The sequence below is a fragment of the Opisthocomus hoazin genome, chromosome 2 (assembly GCF_030867145.1).
Source record: "Opisthocomus hoazin isolate bOpiHoa1 chromosome 2, bOpiHoa1.hap1, whole genome shotgun sequence".
Lineage (NCBI taxonomy): Eukaryota > Metazoa > Chordata > Aves > Opisthocomiformes > Opisthocomidae > Opisthocomus > Opisthocomus hoazin.
The window spans coordinates 40,770,926-40,797,540 of record NC_134415.1 but is presented as its reverse complement, the minus strand read 5'-3'; the positions used below and the strand labels follow the sequence as shown (position 1 = coordinate 40,797,540).

The 26,615-nt window shown below is 43.5% G+C and overlaps 1 protein-coding gene across 1 annotated transcript in view; it reads left to right on the top strand.

Annotated features, from left to right (window-relative positions):
- SLC1A4 (solute carrier family 1 member 4) overlaps positions 1 to 22,107 on the top strand; it is a 28,062-nt gene extending 5,955 nt beyond the window's left edge. Inside the window, exons 2-8 of the mRNA XM_075413323.1 lie at positions 4,645 to 4,687; positions 6,096 to 6,158; positions 12,525 to 12,691; positions 16,172 to 16,405; positions 17,512 to 17,706; positions 19,158 to 19,292; positions 21,729 to 22,107. Of these exons, the coding sequence (XP_075269438.1) occupies positions 4,645 to 4,687; positions 6,096 to 6,158; positions 12,525 to 12,691; positions 16,172 to 16,405; positions 17,512 to 17,706; positions 19,158 to 19,292; positions 21,729 to 21,963 (1,072 nt within the window). The 3' untranslated portion in view covers positions 21,964 to 22,107. The remainder of the gene's footprint in view (positions 1 to 4,644; positions 4,688 to 6,095; positions 6,159 to 12,524; positions 12,692 to 16,171; positions 16,406 to 17,511; positions 17,707 to 19,157; positions 19,293 to 21,728) is intronic.
- Positions 22,108 to 26,615: the final 4,508 nt, after the last annotated feature.

Below are 26,615 nucleotides of genomic sequence, written 5' to 3'. Positions count from 1 at the left end.
TAGACACATTTTAAAGTTTCTCTGTGTTAAAGCAAACAAATGCATACACTCATAAATATGTGTATGTCCAGGTCATGTGTTATGCATCCACATACATATAAAAAAGCAGATGAGAAAAATTGTTGCGTAATATTGAATGAAAATCTTGGGACAGGAAGAAAAGCAAAGGTACTGGAGCAATCCAAACTGGGCTCTGGCAGGTTGCCACAGATGGCAATAAAGTTGCTGTCAGTGGACTCCTACCATTGAAAACACTTCATTGAAAAAAAAACAGGAGATAACGCAACACAGAATATTTTTTCTAGGCTTCCTGACAAAAATATGTTTTCCAACCGTAAGTTTTTTGGCCTCAGAAGTGGAACCTTTTTATAAGAAGCAATGCAAGAGGAATGCGTAGTATTTTAGGGTTTCGTTCTGCTTGCCTGGGTTTCCCTTCATGCTTTTGCTGCCAGAGCAAAGTTGTCTGCAGAGCTCTAGCAAAAGAATCGTTTAGGAACAGTTGTTACTAATAATCCCTTACACATGCAATGAAGGAGTTCCTGTGCCATCCTTCTCCCGCTGGTGGAGAGATACAGGGTAAGGAAGAGAGGAATTTACCCATGATATCAAAATTGAGAAGGATGGGAGCTACAGCCCCTTTTTGCTCCCTTGACAGCTCTAGGTTTCCTTGGTCATCTAGGATTCCCAGTAGCAGATGCTGCAGCTGAACGAAGATTTCTGTTACAGCAAAAATACAGTGAGACTTCCCTGCTAAACTCGGTTAGGGGAGTAATGGTCCATTCTTGCCCGGTGGAAGCAGCTTTTCACTGGAGAAAAGGAAAAAGCTGCATTCATCTGGCTATCCATAGGGAGATGATGTGATGAGTACAGTATTGAAACAGAAAGTGCCCCGACCCTGAAACTCCCACCCTTGGTGCTTCTGCTTTCTGGTTCTTATTTTAGGAGGACGTAAGACGGGTACATTCTCACACTGTGTGTTGCGCAGGTACGTGGAGGTTTCGTGGCTCAGCCCAGCTGCCGGTCCAGCCCCAGGACGCAGCTGTCTGAGGGACTTCTGTTTGGGTTGTTGTTTGTTTTTTTTTATAATCCCCAGACTGACTGCCCAGCTTGCAACAGACAGAGAAAGACTTCCCTGCCTGGTGCTTGGCGAGGGGAGTAGAGTCTCTTTGTACCACCTACTTGTCCTTACACCACAAAGGCGGTTGGGTCTGTGTGTGGGTAATCCATCCCTCTCTGTGGAGCGATGTCCTGGCACCAGTGGAGCACCTGGGGTGCATGCAGCACGTCTCTCCCCCTGCTGTAATGTCATGCTTCGCTGGCTCGTCTCATTCTTGCCACATACAGCAAGTTTCATCTTTCTGCATCACGGGGCCAAGGCTGCCTGATCCCAGGCCCCTGTGCTGGGCTCCTTATCACCCAGACTCAGGGTTCTGCAGCAGCATGCTCTTGCGATAGCCCACATCTGCTTCAAAAAGGAAACCGTGTTCTCTAGCACAGGGCATAGCAGTGGCAGGGATGGGGCCATTAGAAACAGCAGCAATGCTCAGCAAACCGGTGATGTAACTGTAATGATTTCTTTAAAATCCACGTTCACATCTGGTACGGGCTTTCAAAGCAAAAAACCTTCTCAAAATTTGGTTTGCATGGAAAATCCACCTGGCAGACACCCACATTTAATTTGCATGCCCAATTACCCAACTCATCAGCTTTGCTGTTTGCTAGTTCACCCGGACAGGAGGCATGTTTGTGCTTCCCCATGCAATTCCTCTGCTGGGGCCCGGGGACGCAGTGAATGCTGGCTTGCAGGGACAGAGCTGGATCTGGATTTCTCTGGTGGGTGAACTTTGCCTCGCTGTGCATGTTGAGCAAAGCCTGCAGGCACAAGCACATGATGAGCCCAGGCAGGTCACCAGCCAGCTTTGGCTCTTCCTGGAGCATGCAGCATCCTGACTTTTTTTTTTTTTTTTGATGCTGCTGTGGTGTTCTTGCACAAATCCATCTTCAGGTAAAAACCTGTGGTCTGACCCACCCGTAATTAAAGCTTAGTTTAATTCGCACACTGACTGATCTTAAGTGAGCAATGAGTGTAGTCTGTGCAGAACTTGTGACTCTAAGATAAGCCATTTATTTGTTTGTTGCTTTTTATGACCTGACACATTTTGTTCTTAAACTTCAGAGTTTGAAACAGAGGAGCAAAACATTATTTTAGGTTGGGACTGTGCAGTCGGGTATACTTAGAAGTTGGATTGAACAAAATGCACAGCTCCTTCTGAGCTGCTGAATTAAGATATAAATTTTTTACTTGGTGGATCATCAAAAATGCTCTTTGCTGTCCTCAGTCGAGTCCTGCGACCGATGCTCCAGGGATAAAGAAGAGTGACTGTTGTGTGCTTGTATTTGCATAGCTTTACTGCTATTCACACGTGAAGCAAGAACCTGCCCCTTGCCTTGCTATAGCCAGGCTGCTGGCATTACTCAAATATGTGCTTTAAGTACATGCTTGGAGTTAAGTTAGTGTTTAATTACTGGGGCCCATGCCTGACATACTGTGTAAATTATGGAGGGTTTGGTTTCTTGGCCACATTTAAACATTGGAGAACCACATTGTTTAGGCTTTAGGATTGCTTCCTTTGGCTTTGTTTCGTCAAGATGGAAAAGCTGATTTAAAAAAAAAAATTCTGCTTGGTATTCAGTCTTTTTTTCATCTCTTTACTTCTTCAAAATCCAGTCAATTCTTTTTTTAAAAAAAGTAGTCATCCTGCTATGAAAATGTGAAACGAAATATGCTTAGTTTCCCAGCAGCATGTTTTGGTTTTTTTGGTTGAAACTGTGCACTGAGATGGACTCCTTTGTCTATGTGATGTTTTATTCTTACAAAAGTAAGTTTGCTTTTAGTTCATGTGAAGTTTTTATCCACCAGGGAGTTCCAGCTGTGCAAGAACTGATGCATTCATCAGTTAGCTGTTCCATTGATCATATTTGACCAATTCTTAAGCATCTTTGCAGAGTTAGACCTTGCTCTCCTACTTTCAGACAGACAGCTGTACTGTCAAATTTTAAAGAGAAAAAGTTGCGGTTTCTTTCATGTTCAGTGGAACATAGACTCCAGAAGCTAAATTATTCTTACAGCGATTTGGCTTTTGCAGCTGCCTCCTAATACACTTGTAATGCAATAGACAAGAGAGGCTGAGGTAGTTCACAGCAGCCACTTGTTTGATGAAGGTCCATGTACTTTACATTGCTGTCAAGGCTGTGGGAAAACCCTCTTTTTGTGGCAGGATAGTGGAGCTATGCAATGGAAAAGATCAAAGTCCTTATCTGTGCCATATCTTAATCTCCCTCTTGCTTTCAAAGATTTGACTCTGCTGCTCCGTTTCTTGCTGTGGTTCGGACTTGGGCTTTCCATGTCACCCATGGAATGATCACAACCAGAAGCCCGGTTTAAAATCATGTTTGCAAGGGCAGCTATGGCAAAAACTGGGGGGAGGTTAACAGGACACGGCCTGGAGGTAGCTGAGGCTTCCTCAAAGCAGCGCAAGGAGCAAAGGATGGAAAGTAGCTACCCAAATGTTTCTTTGCCCCAGGTAACTGGCTCTGGGTAAGGTCTTTTGTTTCCTTACTGTAAGAGTTCTCATATCTCCTCGATGGATTTGTTTGGCAGTATTCTCAGTTCATACCCCTAATTTTCCTGCACTCACCAGCTATGCTCTTGCCCTGACCCAAGAGATCAGCTTTTATTCCTATGCTGCTTTCTGACACAGCAAGAGGAGCTGCCATTTGGCTAGGGGAACACATGCTCTTTGCCCACCATAAGGGGCGGAAGGAAGTGTAGCATTAAAAACAGCTATAAAATACAACAAGAAGCAACTTTTTCCTTACATGGTCCAGTTAACCATTTTTCCTGCCCTTGTTGTTTCATAGATGTGCATATACACCAGATGCCCAGTAGAAGTGCATGTCGCTTTGCATGCTATCCTCTGCACAAACCTGATGCTCAATTTTCATTTCTATATGAAGGCACTATTGAATTCAGGTGTGGCAACTTTCCATATGAGTTGCCCTTACTTTCTTCTGTGATATTTAATCACTTAAGTTCTTGCCAACAGCTCTGGCCTGTGACATTATTCCACTTTACTTCGGTGTTCAGGGAAGCTGACCTTGTAGCGTTGAAGGGTCAAGGTGTTGTCTTAAGTAGATTTTGCTGATTGGATTGTCCTTCATGTGGATGCTGTGAGGAAAGCGTAATCACATGAATAATGTTAAAAATCTGCCTTAGCCTGGAGGCTGTAAGGTGTTGCTGCAGCTGATGTGGCTAAGCCAGTTTCTGTAGCTGCCGGCTGGCTGATGGATGTATATAACCACCATCATTTCTGATTGCCTCTGGTGTCTCTACCCAAATGGTTAGGTGTGGCAGACAAGCAGGGACCTTTTTACGTGAGCAAAAGAAGATGGTGTTCATACCTCTGGAGACTCAGCAAGACATCTGCTCTGTGCTGCCAGAGTATCTTCTGTAGTGCGTACCTGACTAATGCCAAAATGCTTGCCTTTTTCAAAGGAACTCAGTTTCTGAGAGTTCAACACCTTGGTACATTCATTTTAGAAGTTCTTCAAGAAATATTTCATTTTCATGTTTTTATTTTACAGAAACCTGTTTCCTGCAAATCTTGTTGCTGCAGCTTTCCAAACGGTAAGATATGTGTGGACTGTGGACATGAGCTACAGTGCATAGACAGACAAAGTGACCACTCTTTTTTGAAAAAGGACTAGAAAGATGAGGTAGAAAATACCAAAAGTTAATTTACTTATAGTAGGTGGGATTTTTAAAAGCAGCTGACATAATCAGACATACAACTTCCATGGCAAATGGTTTGGTTTTGAAAAATACTCCTCAAACAAAAGCTTATTCATAGCCTATGTTTTGTGCCTCCACCAATTTGGGTGCCGTGTTGGGCAGCAGTGGCAACTCTGCTTTGTGCCAGGCTGCTTATTACTCTGCAGGACCTAAAAGGGAAACCCTTGGGTACATGGTTTGGAGGTGGGCTCAGGACAGACAAGGCTAAGGACTTTTAGGCTCCCATTATCTGATGCTTTATTCAGTATTTTCCATTGTATCCCTTGCTGGATTAATCGCTCAGCCTGGCTTCTCTTCTGACCAAGGACTAAGTGTGGTAGGATGATAACTGGCACCAGAATATAGTGTGGTTTAAACCGATGGACAGGAGCTGTGGGGCTCCAAGAAGATTTTGATTTAGTTCTTATTGCTAAGTTTAGATGTCGGGGTAGATGCTGTTGAGAGTATTGCTATGAGGCAGAGTGATTCTTTGATGCAGGAGCAAAATAATAGTTTTTGCCTTCATGGTATTCTGTGGGTTTGCTTTTGTATCAAAAACAAGATCAAACTTTAAAAGTCAAGTTCCATTTTGAGTGTGTATATATAATACAGTACAAGTTAATATACCATAAATAAAAATAGGAGCAGTACAGAAGTATCACTAAGAAAAGGATGTTCTGTAATACCTCAAGTGCCAGGGTTCTGTGAAATAACAAAGTCCTCCTTTCCTCTGTGCTGCTGTTGTCACAGGTAATTGGAAAGTGCATAAGCTTTGCTTTCCCCTGTTTTATATCTAAAGAAAACAAGGCCAAAGAAGTGCCCTGCTTTTGCAAGGTGTCTAGCTTTTTTATCAAAGTAAACTGTTGCCCTAGATTTTAGGTATTTTACTGACAATTTTAATGCCTGCCTCACCATTTCTAACCGTGAAAGAGTGCAAGCACCACTTGCCTTCTGCAGAAGCCAGTGCGACAGCATGGTGTGTGCGTAACAGCAGCACGGACGACAGGGAATTCATCAGCTGCTGCCCAAACTTGGGAGCTCAGGGGGTCACAGAGCAGTTCTCTGTGGCCACATAGGGAAGGAGCGGCATATGCTGTTTCTCCCTTTTCTTGCACAGGACAGACTCGCTAGCCTCCACAGTGTGGTCTCCAGAAAAAGTCTTCCTAACAGTAACTGCCTTCTTGTGAAATGCTAGATGATATGGTCATATTGATGGTCTGATTGGCAAGCATTGCAGTTTTGTTGTGTTTTTTCTTATCTGCAGTATGCGACAGAATATAAGATGCTGCTCAGAAACACTACCTCTGGAAATGTCACGTGGGAAAAGGTAAGGTGGCTTCTTAGGATTTTATACAAACCCTTGTCAAGTGTAATATTCAACTACTTTGCAGTCTTTAATCCCTTCCAGCAGTCATTGGAAAGAAACAAGTACTTTTCTTTATCTGGAACTGAGACATACACAAGCCAGATGAGTTGTTCACAGCCACACAAGAAAGCTATGACGGATAGGAGAGTTGGGCTCCACTGATCTGACCCTTGAGACCTTATTTTTAGGCCATGCTTTCTTACACCTGGTCTCACTTGATCTAAATTTTGGTTAGTCACTCACCTAATAACTTTCTGTAGGCTTGGAATTAAATAGCAATCAGACTGGCTGAATATGTCCCTTAAACATTACTCTGCATTAACAGTTTGGAGACAATGAGCTTTCTTCCATGACACAAGGCTCTAAAAAAAAAAAAGTTGAGATTTTTTTTTTTTCTTGTTGCTATGCTGCTGACATTTTGTTTGAAGCAGTAACAAGTGGTCTGAAGGAGTAAAAATTGTAGACAGAACATTACAAATAGGCTGCTATTGCAATGGTGTCAAAAAGGAAACTAATGTGCAGGCGTAGCTGAGGTAGAGAGTGTTATCCTCCATATGTAGCTCGTAGGACTTCCAGAGATGCTCTGTATCCCGTTGAGTGGCATCTCTCCTGCAGCACGGGGCTATCAAACATCTTTATTATTGTCCAGAGCCAACATATTGCAGGTCCAGCAATAATTACTGTTGTCTTACAGGCAGCATGCTATGAAACAGACCCAGTATCCCAGCCAGCAATGTGTCACCTCACTCCAAATGAAGTATCTCGTGTGCTTTCATGGGATTTTGGGGAGACGGGTCTGAGACCAGAAATGACTTTCAGGCTTATGTTCTATTTCTCAGGCTCATTCTGGCTATCCAAGATCAATATCAGATGTTGAGTTACTATATTTTTTTACATGATTTGAATTTCCCTGGGGCAAGAAACTTGTCATACTTTTTCATGGAAGGATTCATTTGGCGCTTGCCCACCAGTTTGTGAAACCATTGAGGAAAAAACAGTTTACGCTCCTCCAGAGGGACTCTGAAGTGTATCGCTGAGTGCAGGAAGTACTGGCTCCATTACCTTCTCCTCGCCACGCATGGTGCATGAGCAGGTGATGCAGAACAGCGTGTTTCCGAACTCTGCTTTCGGCTGATGGGCTGAACTTTCATCAGCCCCGGAGGCAGGGAGACAGGTGACTTGGATGGCACAAGAACTGAGCAGGGGAAAAGTCAGCCCTTGCCTAGAAGCCTGCTATCGCATGGTGAGCGGTTTCACTGGGGAAGAAGGCAGCCCCATCTGCCCGGGCTCTGCCCATGCCTGTAAGGTTGCATTACCCCAGATCTGCATTCACCTGACATGGATGTGTGGCAATGACTGCAGAAGGGCCATGTGATCCCAAAACAGCACTTTGTCTGCTCATGCCATTGTATCCTCAGGCAGTACATGCCCGTGCAGCCTCGTGCTGCTATAAAACAAGTTCAGCATGAAAGGCTGTAACAATGTGCACTTAGACATGTGTTTTTGCTTACAGAGTGTAGTTATTCTTCATTTAAGCAAGGGTAAATGAAAGGTGGATAAGACTCTTCTTATTCATCTTCAGTGTCAAGTTTGATAGAGGCTCCTTGGCAACCAAGCATGGATCAGGGCCAGCCATATCCATTGAATATAGGCTTGGCTGTCAAGTACTTTTTTAATGCTTGTTCAAAGCCATCACTCTTCCTCAAGAGATGAAAAAGCATCTTTTGGCAATTTAAAATGTGAGGTTTTCAGTTTTCTTCTTTCCTTTTCCCACTTATCACACTCCTGTTTGATGCAATATCATAAAAAATATTCTGAATTTGTTACCAGTGCCTGTTTTTGCCAGTGGTTATGATATAAAGGTTATTTCCGCTATTACTTTTCCAAAACTTTTCTTCAGTTGTTGGAGCAAAACCAGAGCTGAGCTGGTTTAATTCCAGAAGACACCCTACTGTCTCTAGGGAAGAGCAGACCAAATAAAAAGAAAGCATCGTCTCAGTTTTGTTAGCTCAGTTTCAGTACTGGTCTGACCATATTATTTATGGATAGATGAGGATTAAGTTTGGGAAGGAAGAGTAGGATTTTTGGATAATACGTAATATAAATATCATAGCAATAGAAGTTGGGTTCCAGGGAAACAAGATAATATTCCTATGTACTGTTTTCTTTCATCAGCAGAGTATTTGATTGAAGAGGAGAAATATTTTCCTTCTGCTTTCAATAAGGATAGTGTAGAGCAAAATTTTCCATTGATTATAGTCCCACCCCCCCCACACACACTGCTTAATAGGCCCTGTCTTCTCTCGCTGATGGCATGAATAGAGGGGCATGTAGATGTCCGTTCAGCTGCGTCCTTTTTGTTGTTTCACGTGTTCCCCTTGTGTTTACCTAGCTTTTATGGCTACATCCTCTCTGTCGCTTTAGCAGCAAGGCTTCCTAGGGCATGGACTATCTCAGTTCCCCATCTGCAGCACAGAGAGGCTTTGGGGGACTCTGAGTTCCTCTTGTGACAACAGTAAAAATACACAAACCGGTCATCGCTCTTCTTCCTCACATCGTCACATGGCTGCATTTTCTTTTCAGCCACCTACTGCTGGGACAGCCTAATGTCCGTAGTTGTTTCCTTAATAAGCATTTTGTTTCAAGAGCTAAAAAACAATAGGTTCTTCAGAGAGATTCAAGGACCAGAAGAGGTCCATGAATCTTCCTACCAGAACACATAGTTTCAAGTAAACAATAACGCGTCCCATAGTTTATCCAGGAACAAAGCTCTCGTTAAAGCTGGTTTTGTTTGGTGTCCACAATGCTGCTTGGTTTGGCAGCTCCATTGGGGTGATGCACTCTTCTGTTAGAGCACAAAAAGGCCGTTCAGCATCTGCCAGTTTTAGCGGCTGGGATTGAGAGGATCTTCCGCTGAGGATTTACTGCTGAACTCTTTCCATATTGTGCTGCAAGGAGGTGAAATTCCCTGAATGCTACAGATTGTCCCCTTGATTTTCAGGGAGCAATTTCTCGCAGTAAGTTAACTACTCTTTGCAAATGATGCACCTTCTGCCTGCATCTGTGGTGATGGGAAGCAATAGTGAATGTTGTGTGTTGTAAAGAAATTGGCTCGAGAGGGAGAGCAATGCCTGAAAGGGGTGGCAGGATGACAATGAATAGAGGGAAACAGCTAAGAAGTTTTTGGTGGCTGTGCACAGGGTCCTCCCTATGGTCACCAAGAATTCAGGGGTTGCCAGATCACGAGAGCTAGGCTTGAAGGACTACTAAATGTGAGCGCTTGGAGAACATCAGCAGCATTGATCGCAATGCCGGGAGCAAGGCGGGAGAGACATCTCTGAGAGTGAAAGAAGACCAAACTCCAAGTATTGTCATTCTGGAAAGGCACAGGGGGGTTCACGGAGAATCGGCCAGTTTGTGTGTGGCAGGCCACTGTGAAGGTTGAGACGAAAGGTAAGAAGCCACCTGTGTGCTGGCTGTAGCTAACCAGAGAAGCCACTATCTCTTACTCTCCTCTAGCTTCCCAAGAACAAAATCTGGCAAGCCTTTGGCACCTGTGGCTCTGAATAAGGTGGACTAGGTGATGCTTGTGGGGATTTAATGAGTTAGAAGAGCCCTGGACTTCTCTAGTCAGGGAAATGATCTTCCAAAGTAAGCACTAGATGCTCTGGCCCTGGTTCTCCTGTGTGCTTCCCAGGCTCTTTCCTGCTCTGTGACCCTGTGTGCCCTACACAGCTGGTGGGAAGCTGAGCAGTCCTCTTGCAGATTCAGTACACTTCTGCCTTGTTCCTAAGACTAGATCTCTGAGAAGCCCAAAGAGTAGTGGGTTGCTGGGCTTCAGGCTCACACCGCTGTATTTAATGAGTTGAGAAGCAAATCTCCAGTAGAAGGAGTTAAAAGGGTGGAGATGCTTTGCAAAACATCAGTATAAAGTAATATAATGAAATTCGTGCCAGTAGCATCCAGGTTGGGACGCTGGGCTCTTTCAGCAGCTTGAAACACGAATTTCTGTTCCATAGCAAAGTTTGATATCTATTTCTTTTTTGTGAATGAGAACCAAAGCAAAAGAGCATTCAGTATTTTTCGGATATTTTTTTGTGGAAAAGTTTGGGCTCATTATGGTAAAATTCCATTTGAAGCTGAACTTTTCAATTAGCCTTGCGTCAAATGAACCCGATATAAGATGTTATATTATAAAATAACAAGTTGGGGAAAAAAACCCAACAAACAACAAGGTGGAAAGTTGTGTCAAAATGAAAAGATGTTGCATTCACTCCATGTGAATGATATGTTTCTTTTCTGGTGTAAAAATGTTCACATTTTGCCCAAGTTGACATTTCCCAGGGAAAGCTGTGGTTCTGATGAAATGACATGGCAGTGTTATTTTACTACACATTTACTTTCTTCCTGCTAATAAATTAGTCATAAAATTTGAGACTCGTACGTTTGTACGTTGTTACTGATAAGTTGACACTGAAATTTTGTTAGATTCTCTTCAGGCTTATGGTCAACCGTATCTCCTACTCTGGAGTAATGTTTCACCAACAGAAGGGAAAAACAGAAAAATGTGTGCATGCCATGTGCACAGACAGTTTATTCAATCAATCAGGAGGGTGTAATTTTTTTTTCTCTAACTTTTAGAATCACAGAAGAGTTTAGGGCTTTCAGGCACGCCAAACCGAATATAGACAAAACTATCCAGACAGAAAACGTTACTGTGTGTGGAGAGAACAGCACATTTCTTCAGGCATATCTGGAGATACACTGCGCCCCATTCTTAATATCCTGTCCATGTTTTCAATTCTTTCAATCAGAAATCAAATAAATACTGACAACTTAGCCCTGAACAAGTAACTCCTGTAAAAAATTGCAGATCCTATACCTAATTATTTTGTAGCTAGCAAATAAAAAAAGCCAGAACCTTCATTGTTTGTAAACACTTGTTAACAGTAGTTTAGCCTTCATGCTTTTGTGTGTAATTTATGTTTTATCCCCTTCCCTGCACTACTTTGTTTCCACCTGCCACGAAGAGAGGGTCCAGTTCAGCAGTATACTTCCAGCAAAAATATCATCTCAAGCAGGCTGGTTTTATCAGATTTAGGGGATCAATAGCCCGAGTTCTTTAGTCAATATTCACTTCAAGCTTTTAACTCTGAATATGTTTTTCTTTCCTAGTGTTGAGCTAGTGTCTACCTAAGCTAGCCAGAAGGTCAATACTTGTACACAAACCTAATCTGTTTTAGAAGCTCTTCCAAATAAAACAACAGTTTGACATGTTGAGCTTGTACTGGCAAGTTGAGGGGGAAAAAAACCAAGTCAAAACAATTATATTTTTATGTAGCCACAAGAACGCTCATTCAGTTCGTATGATACTACGTTGCCAACAAGCTCCAGGTCTGTTTGAGAAGCAAACTGTGAAGGACCCAGCAGAGCAGATTTGCAAGTAAACTAGTGTTTGTCAATGGGTGGATCCTGGTTTTGTCCTCTTACTTTTACCACACAGCCACATCATTTCTGACAAGGAGAATGGGTATTTCTTCTGTTGTCTCTGTATCTCCCATGGCTGACATGGACAGATGAATGAGGTGACTTCCATGGTTTACTACCTTTCTCTGCCCCTCTTCCCCCCTTTTTGCTTCATAGCATTGGTTGTTTTCCTGTGGTTTTAACCTTGGTATAAATAATGCCCTAAAGCAATGGAGCTGGCAGTTTCTAAGAGCAGATTCCTATCAGAGGTGTCAGGAAAGAAGAGCATACATGGGGCGAGACCACTGTAAGTGTCTTGCAGATGTGATTTGTTTAGGCAGTAGAATATCATAGTGCCAGCAGTGAATGATACTTGGTGGATTAAGCAGAGCTAGAAAGCCAGTATCACCAGGATCTGTCATTTATACCTGCCGTCTCTCCCACACCCATCTTCCCTCATGGGGAAACAGGGAGGGAAGTTTCAGTCTTTTAACTGCATGTGTGATTGGTGCCTGTGCTACTGTTTTGCATCTGCAGTGGAGCTTGTCCTGAGTCAACTGGGGAGGTTTCCTGTTCAGGTCACTGGGAGCACACCTATCATATTGAAGGGCAGGAGGGGAGGTAGTGGCAGGCCCTTTGCTTCTCCAGTGAACCCATGTCAGCTCATAACTAGGGAGGTTTGTATATGGGCTGTGTCTGGATCTTGTTTGGTTTCCTTCAACAAAATAGGTTATTCCTTCCCAAAATAGGTTCTGCTTGTTGATATCAGATTAATCGGGCAGCAACAAAATGAAGTGACCCTTTTGTTGGGTTTCTTGCCAGTCTCACATCTAACAAGCCTTCTTTTTTTTTCCTCTACAGATCCCTGTCAGCAGTGAGATTGAAGGGATGAATATCCTCGGACTGGTGATGTTCGCTCTGGTTTTAGGAGTGGCACTGAAAAAGCTTGGCCAGGAAGGGGAAGATCTGATTCGCTTCTTTAATTCCTTTAATGAGGCAACTATGGTCTTGGTTTCCTGGATTATGTGGTAAGTGTGTGACTGCAGATACATCTGCAGTGCAATATTATGCTCAGTTCGGGACTCTTGCTATTTATCCATTTCTCCAGCTTTTTCCTACCAGATTCTTCATCACAGCAAAAGTGAATGTCATGGTGTCACATGATGGGGTCTTCTTGCTTGTGCTCTGTAATTAGACAGTCATGCATAGCTTAAGGTATCAGTCTGGAACACTTCAGAGGGTTGCATAAAATTCCTCTCCAGGACTCCTTTTTGATTAATTAGGGGAAAGAAGGCTTTCTGTTTCAAAGCAGCATAAGCCTATGGCTATGTGCCATCACGTGCCTAAAGGCACTGGCCTTGAATGAACAAAGGAGATGTGAGCGCGTGAGGAATATGGTCATGTGAAGGCCAGGGATGTTTGTGCTTGGAGTGCACTTGCAAATGCAGAGTGTAACTAAAATCGTACTTGTAGCTTCATGCCTTGATTTATCTGTTGGTCAAAAGGTTACTTGTACTGACCTGAAAGACACCCGAGGAGACCAGAAGGTAGTCCACTCACTGGTAGTGACTTGAGAGAAACCCTGTTGAGTGCACAAATAGAGTGCTCCATCTGTCCACTTACATCAAAGGGTGATGGAGAACCTACATCCTTTTCTATAGAAGAGAGGAACAGTCTCCAGGGCTATGCTCTGGAGCAGTAGTGCTGGCTATTGAGTGTTTTATCACTGTTATCAGCAGAGCCTGAGTTATACAGTGGATCTGTAAATCTCTGTTTCTCTTCGAAGATCTCTTTCATTTTCTTGGGTGAAGAAGGAACTAATGCTACTAGCAGAGCGATCAACTGTTTGTTTCTTGTTTGTGCTTGCTTCTCCAGAGATGCTTCTCTCTTCCATTTCACACCCCTGAGAGCAGGTATTTCCTAAGGTTGATTGTTTATTTTGTCTCATGCCTGTTAATGAACAAATCTTTTATTTCACTTACTTCCCTGGAGTCCAGACATGTTTACAGCATGAATGTTGCTCTGACCAATCTCATAAAGCTTTTGGCACCAAAGAAAGTCTGTATGTTAGGAACTGGAGCACACTGAACTTTCTCACAAGGCGAGAAACCAGTGTTGGAGGAGGCAGGCACTTCTAGACAGCAGTTCAGGACACCTAAGCTGGGGTAGGCCCAACCTCCAGACCAGGTTTTCTGTCAGATGGGATGAATCTGGGCCTCAGAGCAGTATCGTGGCTGTTCTTGTGCAGCTGGATGGGTCTAGGCCGCTCCTGTGAAATGAACAGTGCTAATAATTCACATGCAAAAATAAAAATATTCACAAGGACAGCTAGCTAACAAATTAACAGTGGGACACTTCTCACTCCCTTTCCAAAGCTGTTGGAAAAGCTATAAGCTTACCTTACCAGAGGTATTTTTTCTCCCTTCATTCTGCATTTTTCATTCCTACTGTTTTCTTCCCATTAAGAAGTAGAAAGGTTTTAACAAAACACCTGATTTTACACAGGCAGATCTCTGTGTTAGTTGCTGTCATAAGGGACTGAAAAATTAAAAGTCTCAAAGCAGCTTAAGTCTTTTACTCTTGACTGTAATTCCTTGGACAGTGAATACTGATAAGAGGCAGTTCTTGTATTCAGCTGATTACAGTGCTAACACTTCAAGCCAATCAGTTGGTATGTAATCCTTTACATTGTAGATTATTGGGACCACAGCTGACTCTTAACATTGCAGTGCACCATAGCCCTTACTTGTGCTCTTGCCTTCCTTAAGGCACTTGTGTCATTCTGGTATTTATTAAAAATCTGTCAAGCTGCATGTACTTCCCAAAGGATACTTTGGAATGGGTGAAATCGTACTACCGAGAGAAAAGACAGCTTGAGCTCATATCTAGTCCCATTCAACAGCCGCTCTCATGCTCAGCAGCGCATTGGTCTCAACTTTCAGTTCCTTCCTCTTCAAGCGGAGGGATCCAGTCTCGGCTCTGAATCCAGTGTTTATGTTTGCAGAGCTTTTGTAGGATGGGGGCTCAGCTAGGTCTGGCTAATCGGGGTGCTCTGAAACATAGTTCAAAGGCAGTACGTTGCAGAATTGGCAGATGCTAAGCGGGGAACGTTTAACAGGCTTCCCCAGAGATTTGGCTAAGGGAGGACAGAGAGAGGATGCTCGCATTGATCTGAGACATCAGGAGGTGCTCTCCGCACAGAACAGAGGAGCTGCAGAACGACTGAGGGAGAGGCAGGCTAGGAAGAATTAAGTGATCTGGGCAACCTTAAGGCTTGCCCACCTTTCCAAACCTTTGCATGCTTAACCAAATCTTCTGAAGTTTGTCCTGACTCCATAGACCAGCTTCTCTGAATGTGGGCATTGGATTGGAGGGGAGAGTGGGAGAAAAAACATTGTTTATTCCTGAGATGTACACACAGATCTTTTGTAGTCACATGTTTGCCTGGGGCAGGGTTTTGGAGAGCTGGGTGATCTTACACTATTTCTTCATCTTAGAAGCAGAAGTGGATGAAGCATAGACAGCATCAGCAGAGGTACTGAGACACAGATATCCCAAGCAGACCTTTGGAGGAACTGACCCTGGGCCTGAAGTGATTCTTGCTGTTCATTTAGTAGCTGTTGTGCTATAGCTGCAAGGGCAATTCTGTCTTTTCAGGGCTGTTCTCAGTTGCACTGCTGGGACCAGAGGTGTGGCTGTGGCTCGCAGGTAGCCCTTGCCCTGGAGTAGCTCCAAGTGTTCCTGGCAAAGGAAACCTCAGACAAATGCTGACGTCCTAAGACGTGGCATGTTTCTAGATAGGAGGCATGGGAATGTATGTGTACGTGGCTGTTGGCTTGAGGGAAGCTCTGGAAGCCTGATTATTTAACTTAGTCTTTTGTAGGCAAATAGCAGAGTTAATTGCTATCTTTGGCACGTGCATCAGCAGCCTTTAGCTGAGTTCCCTGGTATGGGCATAGCTTTTTCTTTCCTACACTGCATATGCTGGCACCTAGTATGTCTACCATTTTAATGACCTAACTTCATACTTCTGCTGGTAGTCGCCACATGTGTAAGATCCTACTCTTCCACCCCTTTCTCTGCTCCAGTGATGTGGTACTACTCCTTTTTCTTTCCTACCATCTGCTGTCCGTTCACCAGTGACTTTAGCTTTAGGTCTTTGCTTGCCTTCCTCCCTGATGGACTAAAACTCCACACCGGTGTCTTGTCCTGATAGCTTCTGCCAGCATTTCTGATTCCCACTGGGCTTCCCTTCGGCACTCTCCTAGCTGTGTCTTTGAGGGCCTTAGTGAACAGAGCTTTTTCAGTTTGACTGCTTGCCTGCCACCAAGCAAGAGTGTTAAAGAAGCCTTCCAAATTTGCTTAACCTGAGTGTGTGATGAATAAGGCACTACCATTCAGTAGGAGCAGCATATTCTTTAGACTAATGTTATCTCCAGGACAGAAAATGACATATTTTTCAAGGTTTTTTGTTTGTACTTAATGACAGGCAATATTTCTTTACACAGGTATGTACCTATCGGCATTATGTTCCTTGTTGGGAGCAAGATTGTGGAGATGGAAGATATTGTGCTTCTGGTGACCAGTCTGGGAAAATACATCTTTGCCTCTATTCTGGGCCACTTCATCCACGGAGGAATCATTCTGCCACTTATTTATTTTGCATCCACACGTCAAAATCCATATCGCTTTCTCTTAGGACTTATCACACCACTTACCACTGCTTTTGCCACTTGCTCCAGGTGGGTTTCTGTGCTTCTTTTGGGATTATAGCCTGATTAGATTTGTCACTGTAAACTGGTTATATCCCAGCACCAAACTGTGTTGAGTTTTAGATGTGAATATTGTTTCTGAGACTGCAAAAAGAGACTTCTGACCATAGAGAGTCTCACTGCTGTCAGCAGCCTGCCACACAGCACATACTGATAACTAGTTGTTGAAAACAATTCCTCAAAATATTGGGACTGTAGCATGGTGCTGAGTTGGAAATTTTGGGGAGCAGAGGTGAAAGTATTGCATTAAAATGATCTTGCCAGCTGTCCTTTCAGTTTTAAGTAAAGTGAGAGTCAATAGTGAGGGACTTTGTCCTGAGAAGTTGAGTTCTCCAGATGCTGAAGTATCTGGTACAAGTTAGACTAATTTGCAGGAGCAAGGCAAACTTATTAGGTAGTGTAAAGGAACTTAACATTATTGATTTCAAAGATCCTTCCTGATCAGCTTTTATTTGTCATAACCAAACTATCAAGCATGTCATTTACACTTTTCTTAAGGGGCAAGCACCTGATCAAATATCATAACTATATAAAATCATTTCAGGTCATCTGCATAAGTAGATGCATGTCTGTCTCAGGATCTGAAGTAGATGAAGTAGGAGAGAGTTTATTCATAAACATCATGTAATTTATAAAGCAAGAAATAAATCCGACAGTGATTTTTGTTTTAAATTGTTTGTCTGTTCATTTGAGAAGGTACTAGTACAACATTAACTGCTCTTGTATCTGTTGTGTTTATATTGGCATCTATTGGTGTATTTTTGTGGTTTGAGACTTGATTATTCCACAGCCCTGTTAGGCTGTGTACAGTGTTAAGTCATGGATTCTTGCTTCCGGGAGATCAGAGTCCTTATCAGCTATTTCTGGATGGAAGCAGATTATTAAATACCGCTGCTGAAGACCAACAAGGAGGGTCCCTCATTACTGTCATGACAGAGAGGGACTACAAAATGGCATTGTTGTCTTGCCAGGCCTGTCTGCAGCATGTTAGAAACATGCAAGCCATGAGACACTGACTTTCCCTTCAGTGCACCCTGATGCTTTATGTTTGATTTTTCCCTGTTCTCTATTTCTAGCTCAGCCACTCTCCCGTCGATGATCAAGTGTATTGAGGAGAACAATGGAGTCGACAAGAGGATCAGCAGGTTTATCCTTCCTATCGGGGCCACTGTAAACATGGATGGAGCTGCTATTTTTCAGTGCATGGCAGCTGTGTTTATTGCTCAGCTGAACAACGTCGACCTCAACCCTGGGCAAATCTTTACAATTCTGTAAGCTGCTTGCTATTGCAACCACATCCTTCTGGCCCCCAGACACATTCAGGCCTGTGGTCTCTGTTAATAGCTAGCAGTTTGCATTCCACATCTCTGACCTAAAGCTTGCAAACTGCTATGAAACATAATTATAGGGTGATTAAAGGATGGAGTCTTTCAGGCTTTATAAGATTTGCCAGAATCTCGATTTAATAAAAGGTGGAACCTGGGAGGGGTAATTGAATTCTGAAGCAGACTTTGAGCTGTTTAAAGCTGTTTCTTACACGAAATTCCTCTCCTTCCTTAAGCATCTCACTCCCCCACCCTCCACTCACCATTAAGCAGGATAATTGAGGCATGCGGCTTTACCCAGAAAGGTACCCCTGATTCCCCCTCTGGATGTCTTAGGAAATCCTCCTGCCAGCTCCCCAGTTCCTTATGTATCAGCTTTGTACTAAAGACTCTGCTCCTGCTTACCTCTGCCCTTCCTACCATCGCATTGCTGGCTTCCCAGGTCAGACCCATTATCATTCCCCTCCTGACTGCTTTGCTCCATTATTCTGTCCACCACTTCAGTTCTGCTTCCTTCTCCCCTCCATGCCTGGAATATCACCCCATGTCCCATATCCCATGAAGTGTCATTCTCTTCATTTTCCTCCTCAAAATCATTTAAGTGAGGATCTTACAAGCAGTTCTAACCACTCACTGTGCTGAGAAGCCATAGCTGTATCCAGATACCTCCTAGGATCAGTTGCTGGCATTTTTTTACCCTCTGTGGCCAGGTTTTATTTCCTTCCTTATTCCATTTCTCAGTATATAGTTTGTCTATCTAAGGCAGGGCTGGGGCATTGTTTTTTTTGCTGATGGCCAAATCAGCCTTTCAGGTACTCTTAGTGAATCAGGTGTTAACACAGGCCTGAGGATTATGCAGTGATAGCCCAAGGAAAACCCAGTTGTAGACATCTGTGCACAAAAAGGTGTGTGGTCCGTGTCTATAGCACATGCACCTCAGGTTTCCAGGTCCCGATTTAGGGTCTGTGTTTGAATGCAAACAAGACACAGAGAAGGGACAGTACCCTGCATGGCAGGGTTTACCTTTATACATTTGGGGCCAGGAGACATAATGTACTCGGCATATTTGAACAGATACATGACTTGAAAATGGATATATTGGTAAGGCAGCAGGATATAGTTGTGCTGGTTGTTTTTTTTTCTGAAAAGGCAATCCTGGTATTAAACACAGAGCCATTGCCTTTGTAGCTGCTGTGGATGCCTGCTGAGCAACTGTTCTCTGTACTCATTACTTTGAATCAGCATGCAGGAAAGGGTTTGCCTGGGAAGCAAATAATCTGTGTGTCCCATGCTGTAGAGTTTGTTTACACCTCCCATAGCCGGGAAATGTCTGATGTAAGCATAGAAGAGGAGGGCTGTGGAGCTCCTGCTAACCATGTATGCAAATTGATTTGCAGTGTGACAGCTACGGCATCCAGTGTGGGTGCAGCCGGCATCCCAGCTGGAGGAGTCCTCACCATTGCTATCATCTTGGAGGCCATTGGACTTCCAACCAACGATCTCTCCTTGATATTAGCGGTGGACTGGATTGTGTAAGTACTTTAGGCCACACGTATCTGCTGTTGATGACACATAGCATGTTCAGCTGGAAACATGGGGCAGGGTAGTCAGAGTAGTGCAGTATAAAAACCCTATAAGAGATGGCTGCCTACGGGACAGGTAACTCTTGACAGATACTGGAAAAGCTGCTCCTTTCTCAATTAAAGATAAAATCTCTCTTCAACTTCTTTACTCAGCCTCTATTGAAATATAATTTTTCCTGGTTTCAATTCCCATTTGAAGGATTGTTAGAAGTTTGTTCAGAAGGGGTTGATATTGGCGGAAATTTGTTGGACACTAGGAGGGAAGGGGGGAAAAAGGAAACTGAGTCTGAATAGTGGTGGAAAGCTTTCTTGGTCACATGTGGGAAGCAGTCTCCATCAGCAGCTGTTGTCAGCTATTGTTTGAACTACTTTGATAGCTCAAGACTGGTCAGAGCACCAACAGAAGTGTCACAGAGAGGTGCGGTCCATTGGCAGAGCAGGGACACAGAGGGTTTGTGGCACTCATCACAGCTGTGGGCAGTGACACGGCTGGAACACACTTCTGGGAGTCAGAAGCATAGTACACAGTATTACCACCTTTCCTTTCCATCTTCTGGGAAAGAGATAAGAGGTCTGACATCTTCTTTCCAAGAGCCATTCCCCTCCTTGAAATGTGAGAGATTATCTCCTTGCCCAGCTCTGTTTGGAAGAGCTAATCTCACCACTTAGCAGAGTTATGTCCTTGTTAAGGCCTAAATTTACCTGCTATACCACCTAAATTAGATTAAGGAAAGCCCGGAAAATTTGTTTTACTTTAAGTATGGGGGACTCTGCCACAAGAGCATTATAAGTATAAAAGGCACATGCAGGTGATTTCTTTGAGCTTAGATGAGCCCCATGGAAAAGGGCGTCTCCGCTTTTCCTGAAACAGGCTTGGCTGGCTGCAGTTCTTCAAATACTAGAAAATCAAACTGGAAGGACTTCTGTGAGCACTCATGAATTACAGCACGCTTATTGTTTAAATGCTAGTGAAGTAAACATGATCTGATAATTTAAAAGCATAATCTGCTTTCAAGCCATCTGGTTGAACCTGGGTAGTGGGTTGAAATGACTGGTCAGTATGGGTCAAGCAATCTGAATCCCATTGTGGTTTTTTCCAGTTGGTGAGTTTCTGGGCAGTTCCTGGTTTAGGTTGTACATAATCCCTGTGCATTGCTTTTTGGAAACACCAACCTCTCCGTATAGATGGTGTACTTCCACAGCAGATGTGGATAGTAGCATGCCTGAGGACACTCTTATATTCCAGAGTCTGGAGAAGGCAGCAGCTGTATTACCTCCTTCCCTTCCTACATCACGCATGTTTGTGGAGCATAATCATATTCCTACGGCTTCATTAGGGCCGTCAAACTCTTTCTTGCTGTCACCTCTTGGGGATCAGCCACCTCCAAAGGACAGGAGAGACAGGCAAAGCAGTGGCTAGCTCTTTGTATCCCATCTTCCTCAGGGATTACAGTAGTAGTTGTGCCTTCCACAAGCTGTACTCACAAGTGCCTGGAGGCAAGAGTGAGAAACTTCCACTTCCTTTCACTCTGGGCTGTCCTCAGGCAGTGTCATGCTGGCTGCCTTTGTTACAAAATGTGTGGCATCCCTCTGTGTTCAACACTGTTGTTCTAGCCCTGGAACTCAGCCTTGTGGTAACAAAAGGGGGAAGGAAGGAGGGAAGAATCCCATGTCTTGTTTTAATGCCAGCTGTTTAATTATCGTAGAGGACCACAGTTACAAGTTGAGCATATGTTGAAGTTAGGCTGCAGAATGACTAATAGACATCTCAAAAGGCACATGAAGAAATAGTTCTTTTTTGTGACCCATAAACCTCCTCCATTAGACCCTGGGACATAGTAGTTTTGTGCTGTAGGACCAAAGATTAGGACAGGTGCTACTAGAAAGAAATCCCGAGAACACAAGTCATTTTGCCTGCTTTTGGAAGTACCCCTTAAGTAAGTGTTTGGGTTGAGGTACGAGTCTCTATAGTTAAAAAAAAAAAAAAGCTGGGTGCTCTGATTCACCTTCTGGATAAGCCCCAATTAAATTACTGCTCTGAACTTGCATTTGAAGAATGTGTCCTGGGGAAGTGGAAGAGGAAGGAGGCAGGCTGGGAAAAGAAGGCTGCCTGAGAAAGAGTAGTAGCGTTGCTGCAACCCACTGAGAGACAAGAACTAGTAGATAGGAACGTTTGGGATGACCTTCAACCAGCTCTGGTGCACATCTTTAGTTCTGAAATGGTGATGATACCACAGGTGTTTTCCACAGAAGTAACAACATCTCCCTTGTCTAGCTCCACTGATGTTAGTGGATCACTAGGGGTGAATCAGCTCCCCTTATTGTGTTGTAACTCTCTTAAGCTAAAAGCCTGCTGTTTTGTTTGTTGTTTCTGATTTTAACCAGGGACCGAACCACCACAGTTGTGAATGTGGAAGGGGATGCCCTAGGAGCGGGCATCCTTAATTACCTGAATGAAAAAGAAAAGAAAGACAAAGAGCAGGAGCTAAAGGAAGTCAACGTAGAAGCAGTTGCTAACAGCAAGTCTGAAGAGGAAACATCTCCTTTGGTAACCCACAAAAACCAAGTCTCCAACACAACCAGTACAGCAGACCCTGAATCCAAGGAATCAGTACTGTAAACTAGAGGCCGTTCGTCAACACGCATCCTAGAGGTGGACTGGGGACTTGTTAACGCACCTAGGCGTTTGCAGTGCTAACAAGGGCTGGATGGCTCTTGAAAGTTTTTAGCTCCAGTCTGTTTTGAAATACGCTGGCCTGGGGAAGGGGGGGAAGGGGGGGTGGGCGGAGAAGGGGTGCTGAGAAAGAACACTTGCTTTATAATAGTATTTTGATAATTTGTGTGTATACATGTATATGTGTTGCACATGCACACACATATACATGTATGTGAAAACAATGCCATTGAGACTTCCGGTTTAACAAGACTTCTGTTAGTAAAGGCTCATATGGGTTGGAGGTGGGGAAGTAGACAAACCCAGTATGTGCTTATTGTAGGCAAAAATTAGTAAGCTTATTGTGCTGCTGTTCGAATGGAGATGCAGGATAGAAACTCCAGAGTGGGTGAAAATGTTGCTTAAATTTAGTTTCTGGCCTGGAAACACTTACTGACCATTACAGACACAATTATGAAGCAACATTTTTCTCCCACTCCCCTTCCTTTCCTGTTCTCAGATCCCTTAAAAAAGTCAAATATATCCTCAAAACTAGCTTTTTTCCTTTTTTTTAAGAAATTTTGTTTTGTATCTGAATTAATAGCTTATAGAGGTCTGACTCTTGCTCCATTCCCCCACTGCGTTGCAGCTCATAGCAACTTTCCTGACTTTTGGTGAGTAACTCCCAAACTTTGGGACCAAACATAGGAGAACTTCTTGCAGATCAAGGACCGGTTTTCTTCTTTCCTCTAACCAAGCTGTTAAGGAAAAAGTCCAGAGGAAACACAGATTTTGTTAAAGTAATCCCTATGGGGCTGAAAAAAAATGCAGAGTCTGTTCCAGCATAAATATGTCTGAAAGAGGCTTGCCTGTGACAACATCAAGAAGTCAGTTCCCTTCATGAAAACACACATGCTCCTCTGCTAGAACGCCATGTCCCACTCATGTTTGTTTAATGGGTCAGTCCAAACAAGTTAAGTCATATCTCTCTTCCAGCAAAATTGAACAGGGGAAGAAAAAATCTGAACACGCATCATATGGGAACTGACGACAGGCAAGTTTGCATGTTGTGGCTTGAAAGGGGAAGAGGAGAGTTTATAACCCTGTGTAGTTCAGTGAACTCTGTGTGTTGGGACAGCTGCATACCTGCTCCTGCTAGGAGTTTGGTCCAGCTATAAATGTCCTTCCAGTAGCAGCTTACGTTTAGTAATTCTGGGTGGTGCTGGGCCAGGGTAATGCTTAGTGGCAGATGGTAACCTTCGCTTGAGGCTGAGCCAAATGCTTCTGGGTTCCGACTCCACCTTTTTTTCCTTTACAACATACTTCCTGAATTTGCACCCCAAACCTGAGCAAAGTCCGGCAGATTCATTGAAAAGATCCTGTTGATTTATCTTGGCTTTTTGGACAGCAAATAGTTACGAAATGATGGCTGTGCATGTGCCAAGATTTGCCTGGGCTTGTGACAGTTTCCCTTGGCTACTTTAGCAAGATAAGTGCATATGGTCAGTCTCCACACTGTTAATTCAGCAATATGTATTTACACTTAGCTTTGATATAAAGTAATGGTAAGTCTCCCTTTTCCTTTCTCCTCTCTTGCTTCAGACAAAGCTATCTTGGAAAGATACCCCGTTGCCGATGCTTATGGTCATGGCACTAGGAAGGAAGCAGCTCCACTTTCATAGCAGCATCAGCCTTCATTTGCAAAGCATCTTTTCCGGTAAAGGGACACAATTAATTCTGCAAAAAGACGTTCAAAATGAGATGTGGCTACCTCTGAGGGAAAACACAGTGAGTGCGTCATTACTGGCTGTTTAATCATGTGCAGCAGGCTACGCAAACAATCGAAGTAGGAAACGATTAGTCAGCCCACTGAGAAACTGCAGGTGTAGTTTCTTTTTAACTAGTTTAATTATAACCATGCCCACAAAATTTGGTCATTCTTTGGCTCATCTTCAAAATGGAAGGAGACAAACACAATTCTCTAGGGACATCCTTTGCCCAGTATTTATTGTTTCATTTTTAGCAGATCAAGACCCACTGAAACTTTGCATTTCCTCCCATTAGAATCATCCCAACTCCTTTCAACTCAGGAAACCAAAAGCGCACTTTGTAGCTGACAGTGAAAGTCAACAAATAAGAGGTTTTTTGGAAAAATGGTTCTCAACTAAACATTTTCTTTTTTTTTTTTTTTCTTAAACAAGTCTAAGTATTTCTTTGAAAAATCTGAATGCATCAGAACCACAAATACTTTGATTTTAAAGCAGTATATGAATGTCTCAAGGAAGCTGAAAATCATGACTCTTCCCTGTGGGCTGGGTTCTGTAGTGCCATTTCAACCCCTATCAGACATTTACCTCCTCTGATGCTCTCCCTCACCATGACACATGCAGCTGGAATCAGGAAATGAGAGCAGATAGCACTCAAATGACAATCCCTGTGAATCATCACAGTACCATTTGGGACTAGAACATTTTGCAATTTTTATTTTTCTCACCCCAAAGCTGTTGTTGCCCACAGGTTAAAGTACGCGCCTGGGCAAGTGCAAAGGCTGGGTTTCCTTGCAGGCAGCACCTTGCCATTGCTGTATTAATCTTTCTTCCCTGTGGTGCTGCAGCTTGAATGTGCCTTGTCCTTGTAGCAACATGCCATAGGCTGTGGCACACTCTTTCTGACAGTAGATCCCAGGAAATAATAAATTAAAGCAGATACTTCAGAGTGTTCTTAGTATTTTGCATTAGCAATGCCGAAGCTCAAAGTCTTTGCTGAAGAATGCCTTTCCCAATCCCCACTGGTGGATTGCCATGTTTTGTGTCAATGTGAATGTCTAGTCCCATGTAAAACTTGTTAGAGCAGTCAGATTTAAGGAGGTCAAATCGTAGCAGGAATTTAACCATGGAAATCTAACAGTCCTTCTCCTGAAAACAGGTGCCATGCGGTTTATTTGAACCTTGAGTATTCGGGTCTTAACCTGCCAGAAATCTGTAATCTTACAGAAGCCCTACTTTAGACTTAGAAGGGTGCCAGTTCTCTTGTTGTTCTTGCACAGCAAGAGGGATCCCACAGTGTTCCATGGAAGCAAGAATGCTGGGTAACTACTGCTTGTCAGAACCTCATCTTGGTCTTTTCTGTATCATCTGTGTCAGAAATTATATTTTTTCTTTTGCTGTGATCTTCCCGTTCCTCATGATGGCCATGCCGCATCTTCTAGGGCTCTCCACCTGACTTCAGATTTTTTTTCTTAAGGTACAAATGTAAAAGATCCAATATTACACTCTCTCAGACTAAAAAATTTGGCACATTCCAACAACTGCCCTTGTAACAACATGAATCCTGATCGAAAGCCTGATGAGATAGAAGACTTGCAATTTGCTTCAAGTAGTCAAGGTCTTCAGCTAAGGCCACAGGGAGAAAAATGAAAGGGCTGTTGAAGGATGTGTATTTTAGATGCTGTCCTTGACCTGCAGTGCAATGTGTTGCACTGGGAGCTTCCTATTTCAGGTCTCCATGCAGCCTCACTCCGAGAGGCTATGAGCTGAGAAGGTGCTCAGCAGCAGGGCAGGTGCAGCCGGTAGTACCTGCTCTGCTCTGACCCGTGCACTCCATGAATCTAGTGCCGATGTGGCGCGTAACTCCAGTGTCTCTTGACTAGACATATGTTTGTGTTCTCCCAACATGACTGTAAATTGGAAACCTTGAGTCAGTTGGTTTTTCTTTCAAGAGGAAATAAATTCGATCTAGAAAACACTATTTTTCTTTTTTGGTTTTAGTCTTTTTTTTTTTTTTTTTGAAGGTACAAATTCTCTCATTAGGAAAGAAGGCTACAGCCAGCTCATGTCCTACGCTCTAGTACAGCAGTTGCTTTTGGGGAGAAAGATATAGGAACATGGAAGGGAATAGTCTGCAAGCCTTTGGCATATGCAGTACCATTTTGTCTCTGATGCCATTTATTCTTCCACTTTTACTTTCTCTTTTTCAGTGAGGTTTCTTTGACTGTTTTGGACCATCTTTTATTTCTTCTTCTCCAGGACTGGCTTTCCATGCTGTGCTTTATTTGTCACTGCCTGATCTCATCACATTTCTTGGAATGCCCCTATGCTGTTTTTATGTATCGGTGGCTCAGGTATAAATGGGAGAGTGATCAAAGTTTCAAGGGCTCCAGCTGGTCCTTGGGAAAGTAGTTTGCATTCTGCCTGGCTCCTGTCCTTAACTCACCAGAGGTTTGTGAGACTGAGTTATTTAAAGAGTTGCTCTGAGAGTGCGGAGCAGTATCTGTCTCTCATCCTGAGAAGGGTCCTTCTTCTGTGCTGTGAGATGCAGCTATGGATGCCTGAAAAGCTGTGGTGAGCGATGAAGTGTGCCAGCACTTGGCTGCTGTTAGGATATTTTCAGTAAAGACCCATTATTCCCAGGAACTGAGCTTTAGCTGAGCCTCGGCTGGTGTGTTCGTAATTGCACTACAAGATTCCAGTAATTGCAAAGGACTTCAGACCCTTCTGGGGATGGCTTTTGCAATCAGGATGGCTTTTGTGTTGGAAACAGATTGGGGCCAAACCCATGGCTTCCCCTGCAGCAATGTGACAAACAGGACTGTGTCCTTCGGACATAACAGAAGTGTGGAG